The sequence below is a fragment of the Lipophrys pholis genome (genome assembly GCF_963383615.2).
Source record: "Lipophrys pholis genome assembly, chromosome: 5".
NCBI lineage: Eukaryota > Metazoa > Chordata > Actinopteri > Blenniiformes > Blenniidae > Lipophrys > Lipophrys pholis.
The window spans coordinates 10,891,359-10,918,281 of NC_137628.1; the positions used below are offsets into that span (position 1 = coordinate 10,891,359).

Below are 26,923 nucleotides of genomic sequence, written 5' to 3' on the forward strand. Positions count from 1 at the left end.
AAACAAGCGGGCAGACTGCCGACATGCCGGGATCTGTCCGCTCACAAGCCTACTCCTCCCGTCGCCTCAGTCTGCGGGGACGCTCGGAATAGATGCGGGGTAGATGCGGAGTTCCTCACGGCACGCGGAGCGGCGCACGGATGGAGCGCACGCAGCGCTCGGAGCGGCAGTGAGCGGTGCGCACAGCGAGTGGCCGCGCTGCGGTGCCACACCGCTGTCAGTATGAAAACATCACCGCAACAAGTCCCAACACCCTCCAGCATGTGACGCCTCGGCTCCTCCAGGCCATCTCAGCGGGGTTAGGAAGTGTCGTGACCCCCTTTTCCTCCTTTTTCTTCTCCAGAGTGAATCCAGGATGGGTCCTGTGCAGCTGCCTCCCATCCTCCTTCTTCTCCTCCTCCTCACATCCCTCCTCAGAGGGCAGGTGACTCCGGACCCCCCCTCAGGAGTCACTGTGGACATGTCCAACAGCACTTTAAGCAACAGAACTTTTGAAGTGTCCAACAGCAGCTGGAGTTCCTCCAGCCCGGAGCCGACTGGCTTCTCAGCGCTGCCTTCTAAAGCTCCCACCGAGCCGGAGGAGGACGACTGGTCGCCAGCGGAGGCCTTCCTGTACACGGGAGACCCCTCCACCCTGGGGGTGGCCCGCTGCTCACGGGCGTACAGCACCTCCGGGCAGAGCGGACCCCTGCCCCTCAGCTTCGGCGCCCCCCTCCGCCCATCTCTGGACGCACTGGCCAACACAGCCAACTTTCTCAACATGATCTTCCAGGCCAGCGACCTGCGGGAGAGCACGGTGCAGGAGGACATGGAGTGGTACCACGCCCTGGTCCGTGCTCTGTTAGAGGCCGACGAGCTCATCCAGTGCGCCCTGCTCACCTTTGACGCTGACCCGGCTGCCCCAGTGCCACAGTTAGTGCTCCGTGCCGCCCGAAGCTCGACGGTCAAGGTGCAGACCATCGTCCTCCAAGACCTGTCCAAGGCATGGGAGAGCCTGCACCCCCCGGCCCCTGCCCCAGATGACAGCTGGTTCAGGACCTTCAAATTCCCTGACTCAGGTCAACTGATGGCGACTCTGTCCAAGAGGGTGCTGCTCAATGACCTCAACACCTTAGAAACGCCAAAGTGGGGACAGGGAGACAGCTACGTGACCAACCGCAGTGGCGTCCGCTGGGCCACCTCCCCCTTCCTGGACTGTAAGAACCAACGCTTTGTCCCCAGCTGGATGCTCACCCTGTCCACCTCCTTCTATGGCCTGAAGCCCGATTTGACCCCGGAGTTCAGGTGAGGGCCTTCACACAATCGCTCTCGATATATCGCTAATAACATGATGCAGGAAGCTCCAGGAGGACGTGTAGCCTTCAGTGTGAACTAATTACCATTTCCTGTCGGAGTTTAAAGTACTGAAGAATGTGCAGCCGGGCCTGAAAATTTTTGAGAAACAGAAGTATAGCTCACAGCAATCTGACCAGCCCTCATATAGCTTTTGCGAGGTTTCACTTTAGACATGAGTAAAAAAAAATACCAGATGATTGTAGAAAACTAGTTATACAGATGTTTACTTCAATGCTAAAGATGGTTACTGTGCAACTTTAGCTGCATTGGAAGTTGGATTTTCTCCCCATAACATTTTATAGAGCTAAAGCTTTTCAATAAACGTCAAATAGATGGAAAAGAACTTCCTTTTTCATGGTTCTGTTTACCCAGTGAGTGGTCAAATTCAAATGTAACTTTTTTTGCATATTCTGCAACAGTTGATGACAATTAATAACATGTTGCCAATGTAGAGTGAGGATACAGTCAGTTTAATACACAAACTTCACCTTCATTCTGACACAATGTTTAAAATCATTTTATCGTTTTATTTTAATTTGGAAGTCATCTGGTCTCTAACTTCTCGAGGTCCATGATTTTGTTACTGTCATTGTATCTGTTGCAATTTCCAGACAAGTACTGGTTTAAATATACATTTCGTCTTAATTGAATGTGTCTTTTATATTTGTCTTGTCCATTCTGGTGAAACTTTCTTCTTCATTAGTCCCATAAAAAAACAAAAAAACAAACAAGCAAAGAAATCGGCTTTATTTTTTTAGATTTTGTTCCTCTTAATGCCATTAAATCAGTTTCAAGCAGGGCATGACTATGAGTCGGTCACTGTTACACCAGTTCTTCCTTGGACCAGTCCTGACAGATTCAGGCCCCCTGCAGACTGAGAAACTGATAGAGAGAGCTACTCTCTTTCACTTTGTGTCACACTCACTCAAATCCTAACAGTTCCCAGCCTTTTTGCTTCTAATTCAATAGCTTTGACGACTAAATCTTTATTTTCTGCCTCATTTATTCCATCCACGATTGGCCCCTAAAATTATGTTATTCACTTCACCTCTCAGTGGTCCTGATGTTTTAACTGGTTTTTTTTTTGTGCAGCTTTTTTGAGGTCAAGTTTTTGATCCGTTGAAATAAAAATGTGTGTTTGGATTAAAAGAGCTGGATAACAGTGATGCTTATTAAAGGCCGCGCGGACTATGAAAATGTGAATCTTCAAGAGAAGAAAAGTGTGAAAGTGATTATTCCTATGATATTTAGAGCAGCTCTCCTGTCTTCCCCCTGACACGCGTGTGACCTTGTCCTTGTCTGCTCTGTGTTAGAGGAGTGATCCGTGTGGACGTCAACATCCAGGACATCGACCTGGACCAGTGTGCCGCAGGGAGCAGCTGGTTCGCCGACACTCACCAGTGTAACCGCACAACCATGGAGGTGAGCGAAAGACCAATTCTCATGTTTTCAGGCAGTTAAATCAGATAATCCAACACAGAAAGGAAAGAGAGTGAATATAAAATGTTTTCCCGGGAAGACGTACGTATGATTTAAAAACTTTTTGGGCTTTTCTGTAGTTTTCCTCCAGCATGAAATATGTTCAGGTTTGAAAACTTGCTAAATCTGGTTTACTTGCAGGAACTTGTGGAGTTACTTTTTAAAAATCGCTTTATTGGTGATAGGATTAAGAAGTAAGTCGGTAATAGGATTGTATGTCAGGCGAATATGCATATATCTAAGGTTTTTCAGTATTTCTGTTACAATATGGTTTACACTAAATACAAACACTTAGCTCGGTGATGTTCGGCCTCGTTTACCAGATAACGTTTTCAAGTGAAATCAGAAACGTTTTGTTGTGTTTTCAGTATCCGTTTACACAACAACGGTGCTTGGAGAAAGTGAAAACGCAACCTTGTTTTTAGCGGCTCCCAAAGTGGAACTTTTTGAAAATGGTCCGACTCCGTCTCCATGGAGACAGTGGGAGCCTTTCTACTGTGCTCTGCAAAACGGCTGTAGTAAATAGTTTTTCTGCACATGCTCAGTAGGTGGACAAAAAGAACAATGTTTCCTCCAGAGTGTCATGACCCCCAGTCCAGAGTCTCCTGGGACTTGGTAGTTTTATAGTTGACAGTCACTGAAATAACAACCCAACTTGGTCGTCTGTCCATGTGAATGTCCGTTTACTCGCATTGTTCATGTTTACAGTGAATTGTTCTGTGTGTGTGTGTGTGTGTGTGTGTGTGTGTGTGTGTGTGTGTGTGTGTGTGTGTGTGTGTGGTTTCATTACAAAAACAAACAGCAGCACCAACTTATGGTCTGCCATGCTATCTACATCATTTGTCAGTGTTTCTGTCATTTACATGTAGACAGATAACGTTTTCAAAACATTTCTGTGGAAACGTGAAACATTTCTGAAGCAAATATGCAAAAACGATTCATTTTCACTTGAAACACTGTCGCGTAAACAAGGTCTTAACGTCTTTGGACCTTGAGACTATATTTACACATAACAGCTGTCTCTTGATACATTTTTCATTTTTTTTGACTCTCAACTATAAAATGACAAAAATACATGTGAATCGATTGCTATTAAGCACCCTTTTCTTTCGCATTTAAAATTCTGTCATTTTGAATTTACAGAGCATGAATGCACAGGGCATGGAATCATAAATCATTGCACTTCAGTCAGTGTTTTGAAATATCCCCATAGCAATACATTTACGATACATCATGCTGCCCTGGTTGGAAACAAGAAAACTTTTGCCAGGAGAATTTCCTCGTTAAAAAAAACCTCAGGGCGACAGAATACACAGGAATCGGACTGACAGTGATTTGAAATCGTTTAAGACAATTTTATTACATTATTCTTGCAAGAAGAGACAACATCCCAGTACAACCTTTGCATGATTGTCCAGGAGTTTGCCTAACTCTGAAGTCAGACAGCGTCTTCTTAAAGACTGAATTGTTTTGAGTCTACATTGAAGGACACCAAAGGTAGCACAGGGGTTCCAGAAGTGCTGACACAGGTCATCCTTGAACACAGACTGCAAATTATACATAGTTCTGAGACAAAACAAGATTTCTCCACCACCTATATATTTTAAATCCAACTTTCTTGTATATTTCAACAACAAAAAAAAGCTGAAGTAGCACAAAACTAATAATCTTTGTTTAGGCTTGTTGTTCAAAGAGTTTGATCAGTTGTTCTCGGATAATAAATGTTCAAGTTTAGTATATTCCTGAACCATTTCTTCCATTTTGCATAAACATTGGCTAAGATTGTTCGACTAACTGCGTTCCTACTAATGTGAGCAAGAAGACCTTCCAGTCTTTGAGAATAAAATCAAAGTGATGATGTTGCGTTGACCACTGCTTCTCATGTCGGTGTGGTGTGTTAAGGCATTATTGTTGTCACTGGACGCTGAAGCTCAGGCTGTTCATGTTCCATGTTTGTTCTGACCAATCAGAAGCTGAGCTTTTGAAATGGTCTGACTTTAATTTTGGGCTTTTAGTTACATCACAAATACACAAACCCATTCAAAACACAGACCTCTCCAAATGGTTAAAGCTTTGTCTGCCTGCGCTCATTACTTCACCGTTGCCTTTTAACCTTCCCTCTTGCTTTCATCCTTTCACACGTCCACTCTGCTGTCTGCAGCCCCATCCTCCACTCCTGTTCCTGCCTTTTCCCTGCCAGCCTGTCAGTCGCCACCCAATCCCCCACCTCTCATCTCAGCTGTCTATTTAAAGATGGCTGTGCTTGGTGGCGGGCTGCGGGATGATCTGATGGATTATGATGATAATCCTGCCCGTCGGTATACTTCCACTTTATGCGCCGAACTCACAAAGGTCTGAAACACAAGAAAAGAACACGTAAAAAAAAATCTTCTAAATCCACATTTTACCTCTTCATCCTTCCCCGTCTGACCCGGCCTGAGGAGCTGCACCTTCTCAGCTTTTACTTTCTCATTTTCTGTTCTGTCCTGTGTTTTAGCCACTCACCACCTCCTTTTATCTATTGCTGGTTCCACAAGTTATCCCTTCTCTCATCTTATCCATCCTCTCATCCTCTAGTCTAATAGACTGCCTCTCTTCTCATCTCATTTCATTACTAACTCATCTTACAAGTACTTTGTATTTCTTCACATTTTCTCACTACTTTGTATTTTTAAATCTCATCTCATCTCATCTCACCTCACCTCACCTCACCTCACCTCACCTCACCTCACCTCACCTCACCTCACCTCACCTCATCTCATCTCATCTCATCTCATCTCATGACTGCTTCCTATTGTTCTTCACTTCATCTCTTCACTGCTTCTCATTGCTTCTCATTTCATTTCATAACTCTTCTCACCTCACAACTACTCATTTCAACTCAGTTTGCCTAATTTCATAACTACTTTTCGTTTGTTCCTATCTAATCTTATTTTCATAACTGCTTGTCATTCCTTCCCATTGCATATAATCTAATCTCAAGCTGTCTTTGTGATTCTTCAGATTTCTTATTTTTTCATCTCATGTCATCAATTGTCATCACTGACTCTCATTTCTCCTCATGCCATCTCATCGCTTTGCATCTCTTTTCTGTTTCTCAACATGTTCATCTCTTATCCTTTCATAACTTTGGCTCTAATCTAATCTTATGATATCTCATTGTATCTAATCTCTTCTCATCTTGTCAGAAAGAATGATTTGACGCAAGGTTTCATAACATCAGAACCATCATATCTTTGTCTCTGTCAGCTTAGTTTTTCTTTTTCACTGTGTATCTCGGTTAATAATAATAATAATAATAATAATAATAATAATAATAATAATAATAATAATAATAATAGCTTTATTTATATAGCACTTTTCAGAACAGTTTTTGCACAAAGTGCTTTACAGTAAACACACAGACAAAAAACGGGGGAAAAAGTCAGGTGAGACAGAGGAGACAATCATTAAAGAGACGGAAGTTACAGGCAAACATTATTGGTGACAAAACACCTCAGGCCTAGGTGGCTAAAAAGAGCATAGAAAAGATAAAGGGGCATAATTTTGTTAAAAATAGATCAATGGAATAAAAACAAGCAAAAAAAAAAAAAGGGAAGCTTCAATTAAAAGCGAGTCTATAGAAATGGGTTTTTAGAAGCGATTTAAAAGAAGTCACTGATTCTGCAAGCTTTATCTCCTCGGGCAGGTGATTCCAAAGTCAAGGGGCCCTGGTGGAGAACACATACTCACCCTTAGATTTAAGTTTTGTCTTTGGGATGATCAGAAGGGATCCACCCGAGGATCTAAGGCTGCGAGCAGGCTTGTATGGGGACAGCAGGTCAGTAATATAACTGGGGCCATGACAGCGAAGAGCTTTAAAAGTAATCAATTAAAATCAATTCTAGAACGGACAGGGAGCCATTGGAGGGACGCCAGGATAGGTGTGATGTGTTGTCGCCTGTTAAAACCAGTAAGAACCCTACCTACTGCATTTTGGACTACTTGGTGGCGATAAAGGGGCTTGGAAGAGATACCGGATAAAATGGAGTTGCAGTAGTCGAGGCGGATGAAGATGAGAGAATGAATAACTTTATCCATGTCAGGGCGAGAGAGAATTGTCTTCAATTTGGAGATAAGATGGATTTGGAGGAAACAGGACTGGATAACCTTTTTGATGTTGGGGGTGAAATTGAGGTCAGGATCAAATAAAACTCCAAGATTTCTGGCAATGGGCTTCACAATGGAGGATAATAGACCAAGGTTGTTGACAGACAGAGTATTGTGTGGGTTTAGGGGGTTGAAGAGATTTATTTCGGATTTGGAATGATTTATTTGGAGAAGATTTTGAGCCATCCAACGTTTAATGTCATAACAGTTAAAAACAACAACAAGTCCTCCCGGGTCATCAGATCTTAGAGGAAGGTATATCTGTGTGTCATCTGCATAAAAATGAAAAGATGCTTTATGTTGTTGAATTAAAGAACCGAGTGGGAGTACACCCGAGTGCACCCAACCTGGTAGTCCAGATGATCTATCGATACTTTGTCCAGAGTAAAGTTGAAGGGTGTGAGAGAGAGAGAGAGAGAGAGAGAGAGAGAGAGAGAGAGAGAGAGAGTTGGTTACCACCTGATCACATGATAGACACAAAGAGAAACTCTATCACCTCCACACTCTCTCAGCCATCCTGGAGCCTTTTTGGTGGTCAATGACAAGGCCCATCAATGCACATCAATGCACAGCCACATCCTTATATTAAGGAAACATAAACGGACCATAGTAGTTTGTTGAATTGTGCAGTTGTACAACATGTGGAATATAAGCAATCTGCAGCTATCCGGTATCCAACAAAGTACTAGAAGGTGATGCTTCCTGTCCTCAGAGCTGATTCAGTCGTCTTGTCAGTGCTGTTTGGTCCCATCAAATTAATTCAGTTATTGTTTCTCACACATCAGTTTCTATCCCAAAATAATCACTTCCCAGAATATCACACCATGTGACACGTGCCAAGGTAACATGTAGGTTTGATATACCATCTCTCCAGTGGTCATATTGTAGCAGATGGTTTTTGTTTACGATGATAAATGAAGTGAAAAGCCATAATCAAAAAACACCAAGCGCAAGCCGAGAAAGCTTCAGAAGTGAGTGATGATCTATACTTTCAACATAAACATCACAGATGAGGGAATCCAATGGCTGTTGAAGTGGGCTGTGGCCTGGAGGAGAATTAAGTGGATTGCTAATCCATACTGCATTAATACTCAGCCGGTGCCATCAGCCATCAGGTCCGTCAGCATCTGAAAAGGGGGTCGCCAGTTTCTATGTATACATTGGCCAGTGTGTGTGTTTGTATGGAGGTGTTTAACTGAGTGTGTGTGTGTGTGTGTGTGTGTGTGTGTGTGTGTGTGTGTGTGTGTGTGTGTGTGTGTGTGTGTGTGTGTGTGTGTGTGTGTGTGTGTGTGTGTGTGTGTTTGGGCCGGGGAGGGAACAGGATTTCTCTAGAAAAGGATAATACTCTCAGTGGAGGCATTATGTATCCATTTAGCTTTTAACTTAGATTAACACACGGCGTATCCAAGTGTGTGTGTGTGTGTGTGTGTGTGTGTGTGTGTGTGTGTGTGTGTGTGTGTGTGTGTGTGTGTGTGTGTGTGTGTGTGTGTGTGTGTGCGTGTGTGTGTGTGTGTGTGTGTGTGGTGTGTGTGTGTGTGTATTTACAAAGTGCTGCTGGGTTGTGATGCCACAGCCAGACACACACTTAACTATGAGATTTTATTTTGACTCTATGAGTTGTTTTGATTCTCATTTCTCCCATTTAATTTCTGATGTTTTGGTCACTTTTGAATTTTGTTAGTGTTCTCAGTTCTCGAGGCAGCATGAGGCGTGTCTACAACCAACACAAGTTGCTCAGGTTGTGCAGCTCATCCAAGATGGCACATCAATGCGAGCTGTGGCAAGGTTTGTTGTGTTTTCCAGCATTGTCCAGAGCATGGAGGATATACCAGGAGACAGGCCAGGACACCAGGAGATGTGGAGGGGGGAAGTAGGAAGGCAACAAGCCAGCAGCAGGACCGCTACCTCCTCCTTTGTGCAGGAAGGAACAGGAGCACTGCAAGAGTCCTGCAAAATAACCTCCAGCAGGCCACCAATGTGCACGTTTCTGCTCAAACTGTCAGAAACAGACTTCACTAGGGTGCTATGAGGGCCCAACATCCACAAGTGGGGCCTGTTCTTACAGCCCAACACTGTGCAGGGTGATTGGCGTTTGCCAGAGAACACCCATATTGGCAGATTCGCCATTGGCGCCCTGTGCTCTTCACAAATGAGAGCAGGATCAGACTGAGCACATGTGACAGACGTGAGAGTCTGGAGACGCCGTGGAGAACGTTCTGCTGCCTGCAACATCCTCCAGCATGACCGGTTTTGAGGTGGGTCAGTAATGGTGTGGGGAGGCATGTCTTTGGATGGCTGCACTTCCCTCCATGTGGTAGCCAGAGGTACCCTGACTGCCATTAGGTACAGGGATGAGATCTTCAGACCCATTGTGAGACCATATGCTGGTGCAGTGGTTCCTGGGTTCCTTCTGATGCAGGACAATGCCAGATCTCATGGGGCTGAAGTGTGTCAACAGTTCTTCCATGATGAAGGTATTGATGCTCTGGACTGGCCTGCCCGTTCCTCAGACCTGAATCCAATTGAGCACATCTGGGACATCATGTCTCGTTCCATCCACCAACCACACGTTGCACCACAGACTGTCCAGGAGTTGACTGATGCTTTGATCCAAGTCTGTGAGTCGATCCCTCAGGAGAACATCCTCCGCCTCTTCAGAAGCATGCCCAGGTGTTGTTGGGAGGTCATACAGGCACGAGGAGGCCACACACACTACTGAGCCTCATTTTCACTTGTCTTGAGGAATTTTCGCTGATGTTAGATCAGCCTGCAATGTGATTCTCCACTTTTATTTTGAGTATGATTCCAAATCAAGACCTCCATGGGATAATAATTTTGATTTACATTGATAATTTTTATGTTAATTTGATCTCAATGCACTCTGCTAGATATTTAATAAGGACTTTCAACTGCATTATTTCATTAGTTGAGATCTAGGATGTGTTATTTTAGTGTTCCCCCTTTTCTTTTTTAGCAGCTTATATAGCTGGCTTTAGGATGATTTGGTGGTGTAGTGATTAGCATCCTTGCGTCGAGTATATTCGTGGCTCCATTCTTGAAAGATTTAGGTGTTTGCATGTTCTTCCTGTCTATACATGGGTCTTCTCAGACTGCCCTCCATCCCACGGATCCAAAATATGTATTTTAAGTTGATTGGTGACTCAAAATTGACCATCTTTGTGAGTCTGTCTTTGTGTTTGTTCTGTAATGGATGGATGGATGGATGGATGGATGGATGGATGGATGGATGGATGGATGGATGGATGGATGGATGGGGACATCACTGACATGTGTAGCATTTACATCTCTGAAAACAGTTTTTGCCTCAGAATCATTTCATTGGTACAATTCAAAATAACTTCCTTGTTCTCTTATTTCATGAAGCATCACCTTTTAATAGGATCAGAGACACAAACTTTTGGGTTCAGTGACAGCTTGTTTTACTTGTCACTTCCATATTACTGTTTTAACGAGTCTACTGTGACTGTGGATCATGTTAGCACTTTGCTCATCAGCTGTTATTTTATTTGTTTCATAAATATTTCAGGCCTGATTTGCCATTGCTCGTAGTTTGGCACCAGTCTCAGATTTAGCTTTAGCTTTGTTTGACATGAATCACCATTGTTGAAAGTTTGTGCATGTGACAAGTCAAATAACTTTTTGGGGTATTTATTCTGATAAAAATTATAGCAATGCAATGAGTCAGACTGCGTTAGACTCAACTCATAGTTGGTAAGACCGATCATTTTATTCACTCTTACATCTCCTAGTGCACACACAATCCTGTCTTGTTGGACTGAGAAAACATCAAACCCCAGTGTGACTCAATACACCATCTTGTGGTAGAAAGTGGTACTACAACCTGAGCCAGTCTTGCTAATTAAAGTGTAAATCACAAAATACAGACTTCCATTCTGATGTTTTGTGACATTGTAAGGCTTTTCTTTGATTCAACCAAAATGTTAAAATTTTGCATGTTGGTCCTTCAACACTTTTAAACTAAATGACCTAATTACCAAAAGTCTGAGGGAGTGAATGTAAACAAAGGATCCAGAATACAGTAACTGAGAGTTCTTACTCAGAATACATCAAATTACATGTAAAAATCATGTAACTGTGCCTATGTGTTACAGGATGTGCAGTATGTGTTGTTCACAGTGTGATTTTGACACAATGATAGGTGAATTACACCTGTTAGGAAGTTCAGAACAAATAGATGACACAATAGAATTGTAAAAGTTTGTCTCATAGGTTTGTGACGATGCTCTCACCCAAAAGTTGTGTTGGAGCGATTAAATAAATGCACTGTATGATTCTAATCAACACATGATGTTACTCTGAGCACAGTTTGGTCTTCTGGAGGACTGTGGGTGTAATTGGTGGGTTCTGAATCACAGTGAACGTAACCAGGCGCTTCTCAAGTGGCCGTTTGTTTAAGTGGCAGTAATGAACCTTTCCTGGTTCAAGCAAGGCTCAAGATTTCCATTTTAGTTCTTGTTTACCAGGAGGTTTGTTTTCATGAAGGGAACTAAAATCTGCACCTGGAAAATAAGGCTACATGAAACTGTTGGATATCATTAACCCCCCCCCCCAAAAAAAGCCATTCAAATGGTTTCTTGTAAAAGATCTTGATATCCCAGGAAACATTTTTCGCTCCACAATTTCTGTCACACATATCACCTGAAGACATTTTTAGGGCTTTAAATCTTGGAGACTGCAGGAGAGGCACTTCTTTTACGAATTCCTGAACAATTACCTGTAACGAGCAGTAATGCTACAGTTAACTTGAAAGAGCTGACGATAACACCCCTCCACCGTCTCAACATAAAAATCGCAACCGGTTTTGCCAAAACGCTTCAACTCTTCCCCACTTACTGGTTTTGCACCGAGTCACATCTGAGTAACATCTCTGCAGTTGTGTTATTGTTGCAATGTTGATGCAGGTTCAATAATGACGTTCTGTTGGTTTCTATTCTTTTGTGTTTCTATTCTTTTGTGTTAACGCGCCTTTAGAACAAGTTGGCCTGTGATTGGCTGAGAGTGGAGAAAGGGGGCGGGTCAAGTGAGCTTGCTGGGACTGCCAGTGCGTGTGTGTGTGTGTGTGTGTGTGTGTGTGTGTGTGTGTGTGTGTGTGTGTGTGTGTGTGTGTGTGTGTGTGTGTGTGTGTGTGTGTGTGTGTGTGTGTGTGTGTGTGTGTGTGTGTGTGTGTGTGTGTCCAGTTGGAGGTGAAGGAATGGAGGTCCAACACCCTGTAGGATGCAGGATAAGCAACTTTAATCTGATTACTGGTTTGGAAAAAGTAATGCATTACATTCCTCGTTACTGAAAAAAGTAACAGTATCACTGATAACAAGTTAGTTGAAATGGATCCTCATGAAGCGCACAACCAAAAATACACCAGTCTGTTATGTCATCATGTCACCTTTAACTGACAAACTTCTTCTTACAAACTGTCAATAATAACTAATAACTGTAGTTGGATGACAGTCGTGTAACACACATATGTATGTTATATGTTGGTTATGCTCAACATTGAGATTGGTGTTGCTGCTTGAATTTTCCATCTTCTTTGCTCTGATGAAGCATCTCATTATTCCTCCAAGGCAATTAACCTGAAACTATAATGACTAAACAATGAAAAACCGTCTTTCACAGAAATAAATTGAAAAATGTGTTAAACAGCTTTGTAACATGTTTGATCATGTTTAAATGTCACAATTTACATGGACTTTGAGGTATTCGCGTATTCTGAGATATGGCAATGAACACTTTATAAAGGGTTAATGAGCATTGAACAAAGGCATTTGGGACTCTGTTTTTTTTCATCACTCTTCACCAACAGATACAACAAATGATGACAGTGTGTATCGAAGCAGCTTCTATTTGATTAAAATACTTAACAAGCTGCTCAAGGTTCATGACGAAGGATCCCTCTTTGCAACCCTAATGTTGGAGTAAATAAACATTTGATTACTGATTAATAAAGATCAAGCAGAGTTTTCACCGCATGTTTTCAAATATCAGCAAAACTTGAAAAAGCAGTTTGTTTTCTTTCAGTGTGTGCCAATACCAAGCAGAGGCTTCCGTCTGGGTCAGTACTGCTGCCGCTGTAAAGAGGGATACTACGACCCCGAGCTCGCCCCCCAGGACTCAGGTCAGTCAGTCGGCCGTTGTTCTGTTCCAGAGTTTCTTTAGAAAGTTGAAAAGATTTAAAGACTGTATAACTCAGACCTCACTGACGATGTTTGCGTAGGACACATTTTTTGTGAGGCCACCATCTCAGGACTCATGCAGTTCACACTACAATGTCTAGGTGATAAGATGAGTCGCTCACCACCTCGGGAAGTGGTCTGAGTGAAAGGTCTTTGGTGCCTGGTCACACTTGTCTTTAAGGCTCATCACATGTGATCTGACCGCCAGAAACGCATGTCAACGCCAGGTCTGCAAGGGCCCGAAAACAAGTATTCCATTTTCGCTTGAAAACATTGCATAAATGGGGCCTTAATTATTTGAAGGAGGATAACAAGACAAAGGTGGAAACAATCAGTGCAGGAAAACAAAAGAAATCTGTCACACAAAGTGAGAGAGGAACTAAGACAGACACTTAAAAAGACACAGACAACAGGTAGAACAAGCCAGTAACACCAAGCTGCTCTGAGAAGCAAGAAAAGGGTCAAGCTGCAGCGCGACACTGTTACCATGAAACATAATCACCTCCATGTTGGAGCAACAGGCTGATTTGATGGTGTTTTGGAGCAAATATGTATAGTTCAAACATGCCTTTTTTCTTTTATGAATATTATATGAATATCTGCTCAGGTGAGTAGGCTTTTTTCAACATACCTTTTTTACATATTTTGATTTTTTTCTCAAGTATTTTTCAAAAATGTTATGGGAAAAAACAATAAATTCCTTAACAGAAGCAAGGAGAATACTAATAAATGTGACAATCGTTGTGCTTATAGAAGTTTAATATAAAAATTTGAATCCAAAGCATCTGATGTAGGAACTGCACGTTTGAAGTTTTAAGGTTTTTTCTTTGGCTGACATGTAGTATGAATTTGAATATTTTACATTTCTAAGGAAATTTAACATAGTGATCACCTCTTATGTTGCAAATCTATAACTCAAATCAACCAAGTCATTATGTATAACAGTATGAGATTGAGCAATGGTTTCCCACCAACATATATTTGGTTCGTTGAAACACTTAGAGCTTGGAAAAAACAAATTTTTCTGCACACGACTATATATTATTATATATTTTGTGCGTGTGTGTGTGTGTGTGTGTGTGTGTGTGCTACAGATGGAGGCCCTGTGAACGGGAGTGACGGTGGCGGTACATGTTACCCGAACATGCCCATCTGCCTCCCCTGCTGGCCGGGCTGCAAGAGCTGCCAGGACGGCACACCCTGCTGGGTGCAGGAGGACTGGCTCCTCAGGGCCGGCGTGCTGGCTGTCCAGGGGGTCTTCATGCTCCTCATCTTTGTCAGCATGCTGGCGGCTTACCGCCATCGTCGGAATCGGGTGAGTCAAGACTTTTGGCTCAGCCGGGCCACCATATGAATAGAGTGCAAAGTTCTGAAGCACAACGCAGTAAACTTACCGAATACAAAATATGTTATGGTTTCCAATCTAAAGTCATATTGTTTTGATAACAAACTATGCCAGTTGTTACTGTTTTGTTCATGAATCCTGCGATTGAATAACAGATCTCACATCGGTTTTGGGAGTTTCTTGAAACTAAACAGCGGCTGAGAGATGATAAACCAACTGTGGTGTCAGGAAACAAACTCCCTCTCACGCACACACCTCAGTTAGCCTTTTACTAAAACTCTAAGTTTGATTCTGAGCTAAATGCAGTTTCAAGACGCTTCACTTCTGTTGGCTACACCTCTGTTTTTAACCCTTCATTTAAACTCACTTTCATGAAGGGGGTGGATGGATGGATGGATGGATGGATGGATGGATGGATGGATGGATGGATGGATGGATGGAAGGAAGGAAGGATGGATGGATGGATGGATGGATGGATGGATGGATGGATGGAAGGAAGGAAGGATGGATGGATGGATGGATGGATGGATGGATGGAAGGAAGGAAGGATGGATGGATGGATGGATGGATGGATGGATGGATGGATGGATGGATGAAACCATGGAGGTGAAAAAGTCTTTTCTGGGACTTTGAGTTGTTAACTCAAAAATGCACTTTTTTGTAGTTTGTGCTTTTTCATGACTTGTTTTTCTCCATATCTTCCTCCTCGTCCTTCTTCTTTACTCTCAGAGGATCCGAGCATCCGGCCTCCTGCTGCTGGAGACGATTCTGTTCGGCTCTCTCCTCCTCTACTTCCCAGTGAGTGTGTGAGCGAGCTGGCAGGCCCAGAGTGTCACAGATTACAGCTCTTTACAGATCACTGCACAGCACAGCGCCCTGGATTATATCATAATGGACCATTTATGGGAGGGTGAGCGGGGTGAAGGTGTGTGTGTGTGTGTGTGTGTGTGTGTGTGTGTGTGTGTGTGTGTGTGTGTGTGTGTGTGTGTGTGTGTGTGTGTGTGTGTGTGTGTGTGTGTGTGTGTGTGTAATGGGGTGGGTGGGTCCATGGCAGAGATTTTTCATAACGTCTCTCTGCTCTCATCATAGATTATCAATCAATCTGTCTTTAGATTAATTTTACCAATTAAAGAGCCGTTACCATAAGCCGGCCTTGACTTTTACTTTTTGTCCATCTCTGCGAGAGTCGATGTGGGCTCGATCATGCAAAGTGATTCATTGTGTGCAGAGCGGCTCCTCCACTGCACAGTATTGATCTGCAATTGAGTTCAACGTGCCATGTTTGAGTGTGTGAACATGTTAATCGACTGCCGGCTCCGCCTCACTTAACCACACAGAGGTGGCATCTTGTGGCCTTTAATTATAAGGAGGATGATGGGACAGAATATTCAGGGCTTTAATTGAAATGCCACAGTGTGGAAACACTGCGTTTCGCCAGTGAGGAATATGTGAAGCAAAAAGGAGGGTTATTACATCAGATTTACAATTTTTAAATTAAGTTTAATTAGCATTCGTTTTAATGCTAAAATACACATTTGAAAGGAAAAAGAATTGAATCATATCCTCAACTTATGAGTGCAAATAAGGAGAGTTCAATTCAGTTTTGTTTCTATAGTACCAAATAAAGCAAAGTCATCTCAAGATACTTTTACTGAGAAAAACCTACAATTCCCTCTGAGCAAGCAGGAATAAAGCTGCAGAACCAAGCTCAGAGGTAGAGACGTATTCATTGCCCCAATCTCCGGAAGCTCACATTAACATCATTAAATTGCAGCCTGAAACTGGTTGAATCTAAGTTAATAATAATAATGGTAATAGCTTGGATTTATATAGGGGACCACCACCAGCGTTCATGCACCATTAAATACCCTCCAATATGGGTAAAGTGCCTTGCCCAAGGACACAATGGCAATGGCTCGGATAGAGCGGGATTCCAACCGCCAAACCCATTTCGAACCCCGCCCAAACAAGAAAGACCAGAGAAAACAGTAATGACAGTGAGTAGTAAAGGAAACACAAAATACAAACTTATCTTAACTTGCAACATAACATGGGATGTTTGAAAAAGAAAACTTTTTATTGAGTAAATTCTCATTTTAAGATTTACCCATGTCAGGGAACCATAAAATGTGTTAGTTGCAGTTTGAGTGTATCATATTGTATCCCACTGTGTCATCTCATGTTGTATTGTAAAATAATATCATAGTGTATCACCACAGCATATTACTTTATATTGTATCATATCATGTTGATTCATGTCTTCAGATCTTATTGCATCGTATTGCATGATATCAAACACCATCATTGCATTGCATCACTTTATAATGTATAAGTAGTTTCATTTTGTATCATATCATTGCAGCTCATTGTAGTATATCACACTGTATTAGACTGTTGCATATTGTATCGTTGTGTAGACCAGGAGTGTATAAGGCCCCAGAAATCAACCATGTTTGTGCTGTGTCTGCTTTGGTTGAAAAAAAGAAAAGTTTTCTTTGATATTTTTACAATTTGCTTGGTGGTTTGGTTGAATTGGAACCTCTTGTGGGCCAGTTTTGGCTGAGGGTCTTATGTTTGACACCCTAGTTGTAGACTTTTGAAACAAACAAAAAAAGCAATCTGACTGGTTGTCTCTGTATGATCTTACTGATTTAAATTCAGATTTTATTTGGATTTTACAAGATGCAACAGCCTTTCCTGCAAACTGACATTTAAAAGACAAAGACCTTTGAGCTAAATGACTCAGTATCACTGAACTCGTCTCATTTATTCCCGTAATTTCTAGACAAGTAACAGAGCATGCCTGTTTGATTTACATGTTGAAAGGATACTTAGAATCATCAAATAGCATTTCTAGTTGTTGAATAGACTATATTCACGATGACGTTATGGAATTCCGCTGCGGTGTACTGTGGGATACCCTGTGGTACTCGCCGCCATGTATGTGTGTATAAATACTGTCCTACAAGAGTGACATGCGACTCCTTGGTATCTCCTTTGCCAGCACTAAAGCCACAGCTTGGATCCTGATAAATGTTGTCTTTTATCACAGGCATGGACAAGGTGGCTGTAATCTCAGTGGCACTTCTGCCGCCTTCAGCACCCATACCACAGACAATCCCATGGTGCTTTGCGCGCGGGAGGGTATGACGTAATCGTGAATGAGGTTTATTCATTGTGTTTTGTCTGTTACATGTGGATGGCCATAGGAATATTGTACTTCTGAGTCTGAAGCTGTGAAACAGTCTGTGATGATGTGAGCAGAAGAAACTCTGAAGAGTGTAGCTGAGAGTTTGTGTTGGTTGAGCATCTTTTTTAAATCTACACACAGACGACCTGCTGAAGCTCTGACTGATTTTACATTCACTAACACTCCTCCAACCTTCATTTCTTATGGTGACAGAAAGATCTATATGGACTGTTCTCATTCGAAGAATTAAAGTAAATAAAGATAGATTTGTGATCATATTCACAGAAATCACGCAAAGTTGTAAAACTGCCGTTTTCTAGTGTAGGTCAGCAAACTTTTAGCGTCAACCTGTAAATTGAACGTTTTAGCTCGCGAAAGGCAGCCCAATCAGGAAGATGTCATAGAAACATTTCAAAAATGCCGTCAATACTAAGTCAACACCCAGGAAACACCCAGGAAACAGAATGACATCACTCTGGTTTTAGTTCCCAGCGTGTTTTATATCTGAAGTCTCCAAGGTGTCGCTCGCCAGATTCTTCTTTTGACTCCATACAGCGCAATTTGATCTCAAGATCAATTGGTCAGGAGGTGGACCTTTTATACTCTTTGATCTCTTATCTAGAAAATAACCTGCTCCTGAGCAGGTTAGCAATTCAGCGTAACTTACCACAGTGATTTACCCTGGTAAGATGTGAATCAGCACGAAAAAACCCAGAGTTAACCCTGAAGTTACCTCGATAAGAGAAAATCCTGCTGCGTAGTATAGGTCTCAAGTACCCAACTCACACAATCCCAAAACAAAATTCTTGACTCTAACATTGTCTGTAGGGGTGAATATGAGTGTGTGTTTACCCTGTGTTGAAGGTGTTCATCCTGTGATGGACCTGTTTACCCTGCAGGTCTGTTTACCCTGGATCGGCTCCAGCACCCGCCGACTTAAAGCTGGAAACCGCACTAGAGAACAGATTGTAACTATTAACAATAGCATCTCATGATAGAATCATTCGAAATTAGAAATGGTCTGCCGAGAGGGGAGGGGGTTAATGTGGATAAACCTCTAAGGTAGAATACATTTTAAGTTTTTTAGGTGATTAAAACATGTTTTGTAACTGCTCCACCTCATTACATGTTGGTGCAAAACCCACTTTAAAGTCCTTTGTCCCAACGTGACCACCTGAGTCAAAATGTTCAAGACCTTCTTGACTCCATCATGATTGTGAAACTGTTTTTGTGTCGGTATCTGGAATAAGTCATGCCTGTTTCTGTCAGTAAAACTGGAATGAAAAGTCCAAAAATCAACAGAATGACAGGACGAAGGTTTGCGTGATCACAGAACCGAGCACTGAGTCATAATAATCAACATTCAGATTAAGAGCAGATGGGCTGTGGGTGGGTTTAAAAATACATCTCCGATGAGGAAAATATCAATAACAGTCTCAAAAATTTTGAACACATCTTCAGATTCAGTTTGAGCCGCACATGATTCAGCAACTGTGAGAAAAAAAATGTCTATATAATTTATCTGAAACTTCATGTTTTCGTCCTGAATGTGTGCGATGCATCAGGCTTGACTTTAAAATCTCACCACAGACTGACAGACTGTTTCTACAACGTCTTTAACTGTTGTTTGTAGCGATGCACCGATACTGCACGGAGTACTTGTACTCGCACTCGAAAAAAACTCGCCAATACAACCTGGCAAGTACTACGTGACTTCATCCCTAAGCATCGTTGCCCGCAGGTACGCAAGAGAGTGACATCCGCTGTTTGGAGATTATATTATATTAATGACAATGACAAATGTGAGACGGACTGTAAATTATGTTCTACTAAAATATCCTGGTCTACAGTCTACACAGTACTCACAGCGCAGTCTATAGGTTGATGCTATGCACTGTGCTATGCATATTGTAGACACACTTGTAAACTATAGGCTGTGGGGCTGTTGGAGGTGCGCGTAGCGTTGGCACAGAGACTGTGCAGAGGGGGTTTGCAGCTACACACAGCCTTTAGGTATCGTTTGCGTATGGAGAATCAGGCTTTATGGCATTTAATAAGTACTCGTATTGGTACTCGGCATTCGCCAATAACTAAAGGTTAGTACTTTTACATGTGCTTGTCTTCCACATCAACATCATATATAGTCTGTTATATATACATTTGGGCCTTGAATGGAGTCGCATCTCCACATAGAAGTAATGTTTCTTTAATCAGCTTTGTCTGTTGGTGGAGAGATTAATCACCTGGCAGTAGTTTAGTAGTGAATCTTTAATACATGTCTATTGTATAAAGTGAAAACAGAGATAAGGTTCCTGTTGAGTTCAGAGTTGCTAACCACAACAGCAGGTCACCAGAGGTTAACCTGGAACTGGGAGCATTGGTTTCAAACGCCATGGTCCACACTATTGGAATGTGCTGTTCAGCTTCTTCACTGAATCAACAGACCTGCATGAAAAGCTTTTAATTTCACCGGGTTACCACCGATGATTTTTTGGCTCTGCCCACTCGCTGTAGCTTTAGATCCACCAATCACATTCCATCTTCCTGCAGAGCCATCCAAGAGCCCAATCTGCCTCTGAGCACCAGCCATTTCTGCTGATTAAACCCACCTTCCTCTGGTGCCGCTGCTTCTATACGTATTCACTCTTATCCTTGATGAATGCTTCGGACACAATGATGTAAATTTGCGTTCCCATCTGAGGCTTTAGCTGATGCTCTTATCCAGGGTGACTGACACTGACTGTCACAGTCGAATGAGCTGTAATTCCTGGATTACTGTCATCCAGTCTGCTGTTACATACCGAGCCCAGGCTGAGATACAACCTGTCATCGAATGTGACAGCAATGAGAAAAAGCTTCTGTTGTGTTTGTTTTTCAATGCAGATGACATGTGTTACATGAACAGATCATGTATAATGCTCCAGTTAATGGGAATGTTAGCCATAGTGAAACAACAAACTGTAGTAACAGTACTCATACCAGCCGTGGGAATAATAGTAACTGCACTAAGGATGCATTGGAAGTCGTATTCACTTTTGGAAAAAAATACTGATTAGTTGTTCACCCAGTCAAACTCCTGTTATATGAATTAAAGTGAAAAATGTTGTTACCTCAGTTGAACCCACTGTAGGGCTGCAAGTTTTACCATTCAAAATTCAAAAGTCTATTTTTCTCATCTAATATTTGCTTTTTGCTGACTTGCTCTGTGTGTGTGTCTTAAGATCAAAACCAAACCAATTACCTTTAGATGAAACTGGAATTTTCCATCTTTTCCCACATTAGTTTGTGTGAAACATGAACACAGTTTTATAGTTTTTAAACCGATCAGATGCAAAATGATATTTTAGAAGTTGGTGTGAAGGTGACTGTGATTGTCTCTCTGCATTTTCCCTGTGTTTGCCTGGTGACCTTGGTGGACCATAGAGGACACTGCCTGTTGTATGAAGATGGATGGATCCATTTATCATGAGATATTTTTCTGAAGCAGCACGTCAATGTTCACATCTAAGTTGATGTGTAAGAAGCAAAATAAATGGGCGAGTGTAAATATTTGAGTGAGTTGGACAAAGGTGAAAGTATAAAAGCTTGACTACTGAGTCAGCGCATCTCTGAAGGTGAAGCAGTGACAGGGTCATGGACAGCTCACGTTTTTGTATGTACGTAGGGCATAGCAAAATCAAACATGTAATGTTTTTAACTTACTTTCTGAAACGTCCCACAGAGTCTAAACTTCTTCAAGAGCTTCTCTTTGGCTCAGATTCTGCTTCAATTTGGTTGAAAAACAGCATTTCTATGAGCCTAAGACATAAATCCTCTGTAAACATGAGCGCATGGCACGGGAAAGCTGCGTCTTCTCCAGGGTTGCCAGATCTGACTCACTGTTTCCAACCCAAACACAACATAAAACCCACCCACCTCAATAAAAACCAACCCAGATCTCAACCTCTGTAGAAACTCATGTTAAAACTGTAAAACTATTATATGTGTGGTAAAGAACACGTCATAAACACACAACTGCACTCAATAAACAAAGAAAAAAGGAACACAAACGAGATCCCCAACAAGCCCAATTGGGTTTAAACCCATCCAATCTGGCAACATTGATCTGTTCCCATCGACAGACCTGGAGTAGGAGTGGGCAGACTCAGACACAGAAACATCCTGTTCTCAGTAGAGCCACTAGAGGGACTTTTAGACTGACTAGAATTCAGGACCAAGGCTCGATTTGGGGAAATACATTGGTCCTCCTACACCTTTGTGAGGTTGTCAAAAAGCTTTATAATGTGGCACCTTTAAACATCTCCACCTGGGTTTGATTTTCTCTTTTCTCTGAAGAGGGCAATCTGTGAAACCACCACGGACTCAGAGCTGGAGGAGCTTTTTCACAAACCAAGAGAATCCAGCATGTTCTCAAACTGTGATACTACTATTAGACTTTCTGTGCTTCTGAAGCTTCAACAAAGTTTTGTTGATCACAACCTTTGCAGTTCAAATTGAGTGTTTGAATCTATATTTGGAAATGGCAGAAGCAAACTTCAAGTTAACGTCTCAGTAGCACTTGTGAAAAGACAAAATCACATTACCAGTGATGAAGATGAAGTCTGTTAATGGACCTCCCTCCTCCTCTGCAGGTCTTCATCTTGTACTTCAAGCCGAGCATCTTCAGGTGCATCCTGCTCCGCTGGGTCCGAATGCTCGGTTTCTCCATCGTCTATGGCACAGTGACGCTGAAGATGTACCGGTGGGTCCGGCCTTCTCCGCCTGATGTTCCCCACTGGTCTCAGGTGTTCAGGGGTTTAGGTGAAGTCTGAACTTCTACACAGAGGGAATTTTATTGCTCAAATAGCTTAAATTTAAGTAAAAAAAACAACAGAACTTTGTCTTTTAGTAGATCCAACCTTTCTTGAAAGCTGAAAATATATTTTTTTAAATGCATCCATCCTGAGATGTAGGTCTAAATGCAGCTTCAAATTGAATACCTTTTTCTTATTTTCTCTTGTTTGTTGACTCACCTGTTGAGAATCATGACTCTAGACCAAAGCTGTCAAACATAAGGTGCGGCGTTTAAACGCAGCCAAAGTGGTCTGATAAACAATTTGGGATGATCTTGCAGAGACAACGACATTAACAGTGGAAGAATTGTAGTTCCAAAGTATCTATGAGGGGATCGAACTGTTTCACTGAGGAAACAATGCTCATCAAGAAGAAATCAGTGATATCTCTGAGCTGCTTTATTGCTGTGGGATTAGCGTTCAAATCAAAACCATATTGTGAGAGTAAGTCTAAGAAAACAAGCAGGATGAAAGCTGCAAAAGGCTTATTACACAGACGAGTGTGTCAAATATGAGCATTTTTGAGGTGTAATATTAATTTTCTCTAATTCAACAGTTTGGAGTTGTCAGTGTTGATAGTCATTCTGCTCATGTTTTACTGATCTGATCAAATTAACCTAAACTAAAATATTTGACAATGTTTGCTCTTAAGTAAGGCTGCCAAAGCTAAGTTGAATGATAACAGGAAAACAGTAACAGCAAAAAGTCAATTAAAGGTCAAATAAACATTTTTGGCCAAATTAACCGATAACCTGAATCTGAGGTGGAGAAGTGAAGCATTGATTACATGAAGATGTTACAATGAAAGCTAGAAGCTTTTACGTTAACATTTACATCAGATAAATTAACTAATGATTTTTTTTTCAGTAATCAAGTGTAAAGATTTGTAAAATGTACTTCTTTGTATTAAACACTGACACCAGCCACCCATCCCCCACACACTCTTGTGCAGGCACACACTCTTCTCACTGGCAAGCACAATAAATCTAACATACATTTCACTGCCATCATTTTCTCTTGCTCCTGTCACATTAGTGATTTGAGTTTTGTTTACACTGTTGTAACAATAAGTGTGGGAAAAAAAGTGTAATTTTGTTGTCCAAACATTTTTCACATGTGTCACTACTTCTAAACTCAAACTGGTAGAATGTCTTACCTTCAATATTTGATGTTTTCTTTGTTCTACTGTAGTTAGTACGCTATATTTCACACGTTGTCCCAACTTTATAGAAACTGGAGGTGGTAATTATTATAATATTTATACATTTATGTGTGTCTGAAGCAGCTGGAAAAAAATCCTATGCTCCTTAAATCCTCCCTCATTTTGACACTTATTCTGTGATGAGTACTGTGGTCTGTGTGCAGGGTGCTGAAGGTGTTCCTGTCCCGCACCGCTCAGCGGGTGCCCTACATGTCCAGCCTCCACTTGCTGAGGATTCTGGGAGTGATGCTGATGACGGTCAGCTGGTTCCTGTGCGCCTGGACGGTGGGCATCCTCCAGAACCGCGACAGGAACATCCCAGTGTTCGTCACAACCTCCACGTCTGATGGGCAGGGCTTCAACCTGTGTTACCTGGACCGCTGGGACTACATGATGGCTGTGGGTGAGCGGCCTCAACACGTTAGGAACGACCAGCCCAATCTCCTGTGGATGCTCAACAAACCGCCAAGTGCTCTGAAAACACACATTCCACTGCATTTGATCAATATGATCATTAGTATAATGCTGCTAATGCTAATCAGTGTGTAAGCAGGCTAATGTTAATGACAACTTCCATTTTAGGATTAATGAGGAATTCCAAGCTTCAGATAATACAAAGGCACAAAGAAACAGCAGCACTGTGACTATTCTCATATAAGCAGGAAATGAAATGAGCCCACACAATTAGTTTCACATTAGTTAACAGTTACACAAGCACAGTTGGTATATATTTCTTTATACAGAGAATACGGATCTCCAAATGAGTTATTCCCATCAAGTATCAGCCAATCTTGACACTTTCCCAATCAGATACTCACATCTTTGTAATATATTTGTGAAGTTGTTTTTAACTTGATTCTCTCCTGGACATCTTCTTTTAAAGTCTCTGCTGTGTGAGACTTGTTAAACTATATGTGTACGAAACACTGCTAGTTTTAACTGAAAAAGTACTGAAGTACTGAAAACTGCAGCCAGACAGAAATTTAGCTGCATGTTTACTTTTTAGATGCTGTATCAAAATGACTGTATGCAAAGAAGCTCTGATGCTTCCATCTCTTAAAACCGTTGACGAGGCCATTGGATTGTAGTTATTTCCACACTGCTGATATTGTTACCAACCGCATTGCTGATGTTGCTACGATCAGGATGTTACACAGAAGCAATGTTCAATGTTTGAACATCTCCAAACACCAACAAAAACAATAATTAGAGAAGAAGGTAGAGTTGCTATAATACAGTCGATTCGGGTCAAAATTAATCAAACTGCAGTCTGTAAAGAATCCAACCAAGCATCTCAGGCCCCGTTTACATGATGTTGTTTTCAAGTTGTTCTTGGGTGTCCGTTCAAATGGCAATGGTGCTCGAAAATGCAACTTTATAAAAAACGACTCCCATGGTGTACCTTTATAAATACACTACGATTCCGTCTCCATGGAAACAGAAGAAAATGCAACTTTCTCAAAATGCTAGGGCTCCGTCTCCATGTAGATGGTGGAAACGGCGCCAATGTTTATAGCGTATTGTTCTCTGCGGGAATTTCTGTGGGGTTTTGTTACAAAAGCAACTAACAGCCTGGTAGCCTTGTAGCCTGGCATAATAACTGGAACAACAACATCATTTTTAACTTGTGTGAATCGAAGACAACGTATTTTGGATTTTTCTTTTGATTTCAATTGAAAAAAACAAAGCTCAGTGAGGAGATTCATCATCAAAATGTGACCAAAGTTGTAAAAACTGAAAAAAGACAGTCATATTGTGATAGGATATTTGTACTATAGTTTTTTATGTTTTGTCAGCATTAGCTAGATTGAACACAGATCCATTCTATATTTCTGAATGTTTTAAGCGGAGCTGCTGTTCCTGTGCTGGGGCAGCTCGCTGTGGACTGCCGTCCGGCCGGTACCCTCAGCCTTCCACGAGCCTCGCTACATGGGCATCGCCATCCACAATGAGCTGCTTCTATCCTCCATGTTTCACCTGTTCAGGTAAAGAGCAGAAATGTTGCGTCAAAACTTTTTTGAAATCACTTCAGCCAACCTGAGTCAATGTATTTTTGTGTTTCTGCCTTCCTCAGGTTCACTTTTCCTTCTCTCCATCCCGACTGGATGCTGCTGCTCTCCTTCACACACACTCACGTCACCATCACCGTCACACTCGCCCTGCTCTTTGTTCCAAAGGTACCGATGTTAATATCAACGTGTCCTCATGGCTTTATTCCAGGGAAAGAACACTCCTGCTCTGGGGTGAAGTAACGCAGGCCACATTTACACCAATAGCCTGCGACACTAGCCTGGAAACTACAATTACACTTAAAACTTAATAAACTCACATTGCAGGTAGAAGCGACTATTGATGTTGTTGTTTTTAACAGTGCAGATCTTTTAAAATGATTTAGAGCCAGTTTACACAATGTTTCAAGTGAAAACACATCATTTCAACGTTTTTGTTTCAAAAACGTTTTGCGTTTTGAAAATTTGTCCATTTACACGGAAAAGGCAGAAACACTGAAAACAATGTAGTTAGCATGTCAGGGCACTAATGGGCGCTGTCATTTGTTTTTGTGATGAAACCACACACACTTGCACGCAGAGAATGATACACTATAAACATTAACAATGGGAGTACACGTACATTCATACAGACAGACGATCAATTTGGATTGTTCTGAAAGTGACTGTCAACTGTAAAACCACTAAGTCCCAGGAGAATATGGACTGGGACTCAAGACACTCTGCAGGAAACATTGTTCTTATTATCCAGCTACTGAGCATGTGCAGAAGAAATATTTACCATGGCTGTGGTGTGCATGTGCAATTTTCACTTGATAATGTTGTTGTGTCGTTTCAAAATGGCATAATTCAGTTAATTTCTTCAAAGTCAATTGAAACAAAATGTATCACTAGAACAGCTGGCATTATTCTGCAAATAATAGGTTACATAAACTAATGTTGTGTAGTGAAGGGTTAGAAACAGATTAATACCTTGTATTCAATGATTACAAGTGGAAATGTTGAACCAGCAAGGCTTTTTATCATGTATGGAAGCAAACACATTTTAACAACCCTTTATACTGTACATTTCTTTAAGATGTCAAAATATCAACAAATGTTTCCGACTTAGCCTGAAACTACATTCAATATCTGTTGTCTGCTGCTCCTCATTTCAATTTTGATGTTATGA

At 41.7% G+C, this 26,923-nt stretch overlaps 1 protein-coding gene across 1 annotated transcript in view; it reads left to right on the top strand.

Moving 5' to 3' along the window:
* Positions 1 to 355: 355 nt before the first annotated feature.
* Positions 356 to 26,923, top strand: part of gpr179 (G protein-coupled receptor 179) — a gene marked incomplete at both ends in the record, with an annotated part of 28,522 nt that continues 1,954 nt past the window's right edge. The window contains 9 exons of the mRNA XM_080463603.1: positions 356 to 1,284; positions 2,649 to 2,757; positions 13,021 to 13,117; positions 14,270 to 14,490; positions 15,250 to 15,318; positions 22,342 to 22,451; positions 23,908 to 24,146; positions 25,590 to 25,728; positions 25,818 to 25,920. Coding sequence (XP_080319729.1) covers positions 356 to 1,284; positions 2,649 to 2,757; positions 13,021 to 13,117; positions 14,270 to 14,490; positions 15,250 to 15,318; positions 22,342 to 22,451; positions 23,908 to 24,146; positions 25,590 to 25,728; positions 25,818 to 25,920 — 2,016 coding nt within the window. The remainder of the gene's footprint in view (positions 1,285 to 2,648; positions 2,758 to 13,020; positions 13,118 to 14,269; positions 14,491 to 15,249; positions 15,319 to 22,341; positions 22,452 to 23,907; positions 24,147 to 25,589; positions 25,729 to 25,817; positions 25,921 to 26,923) is intronic.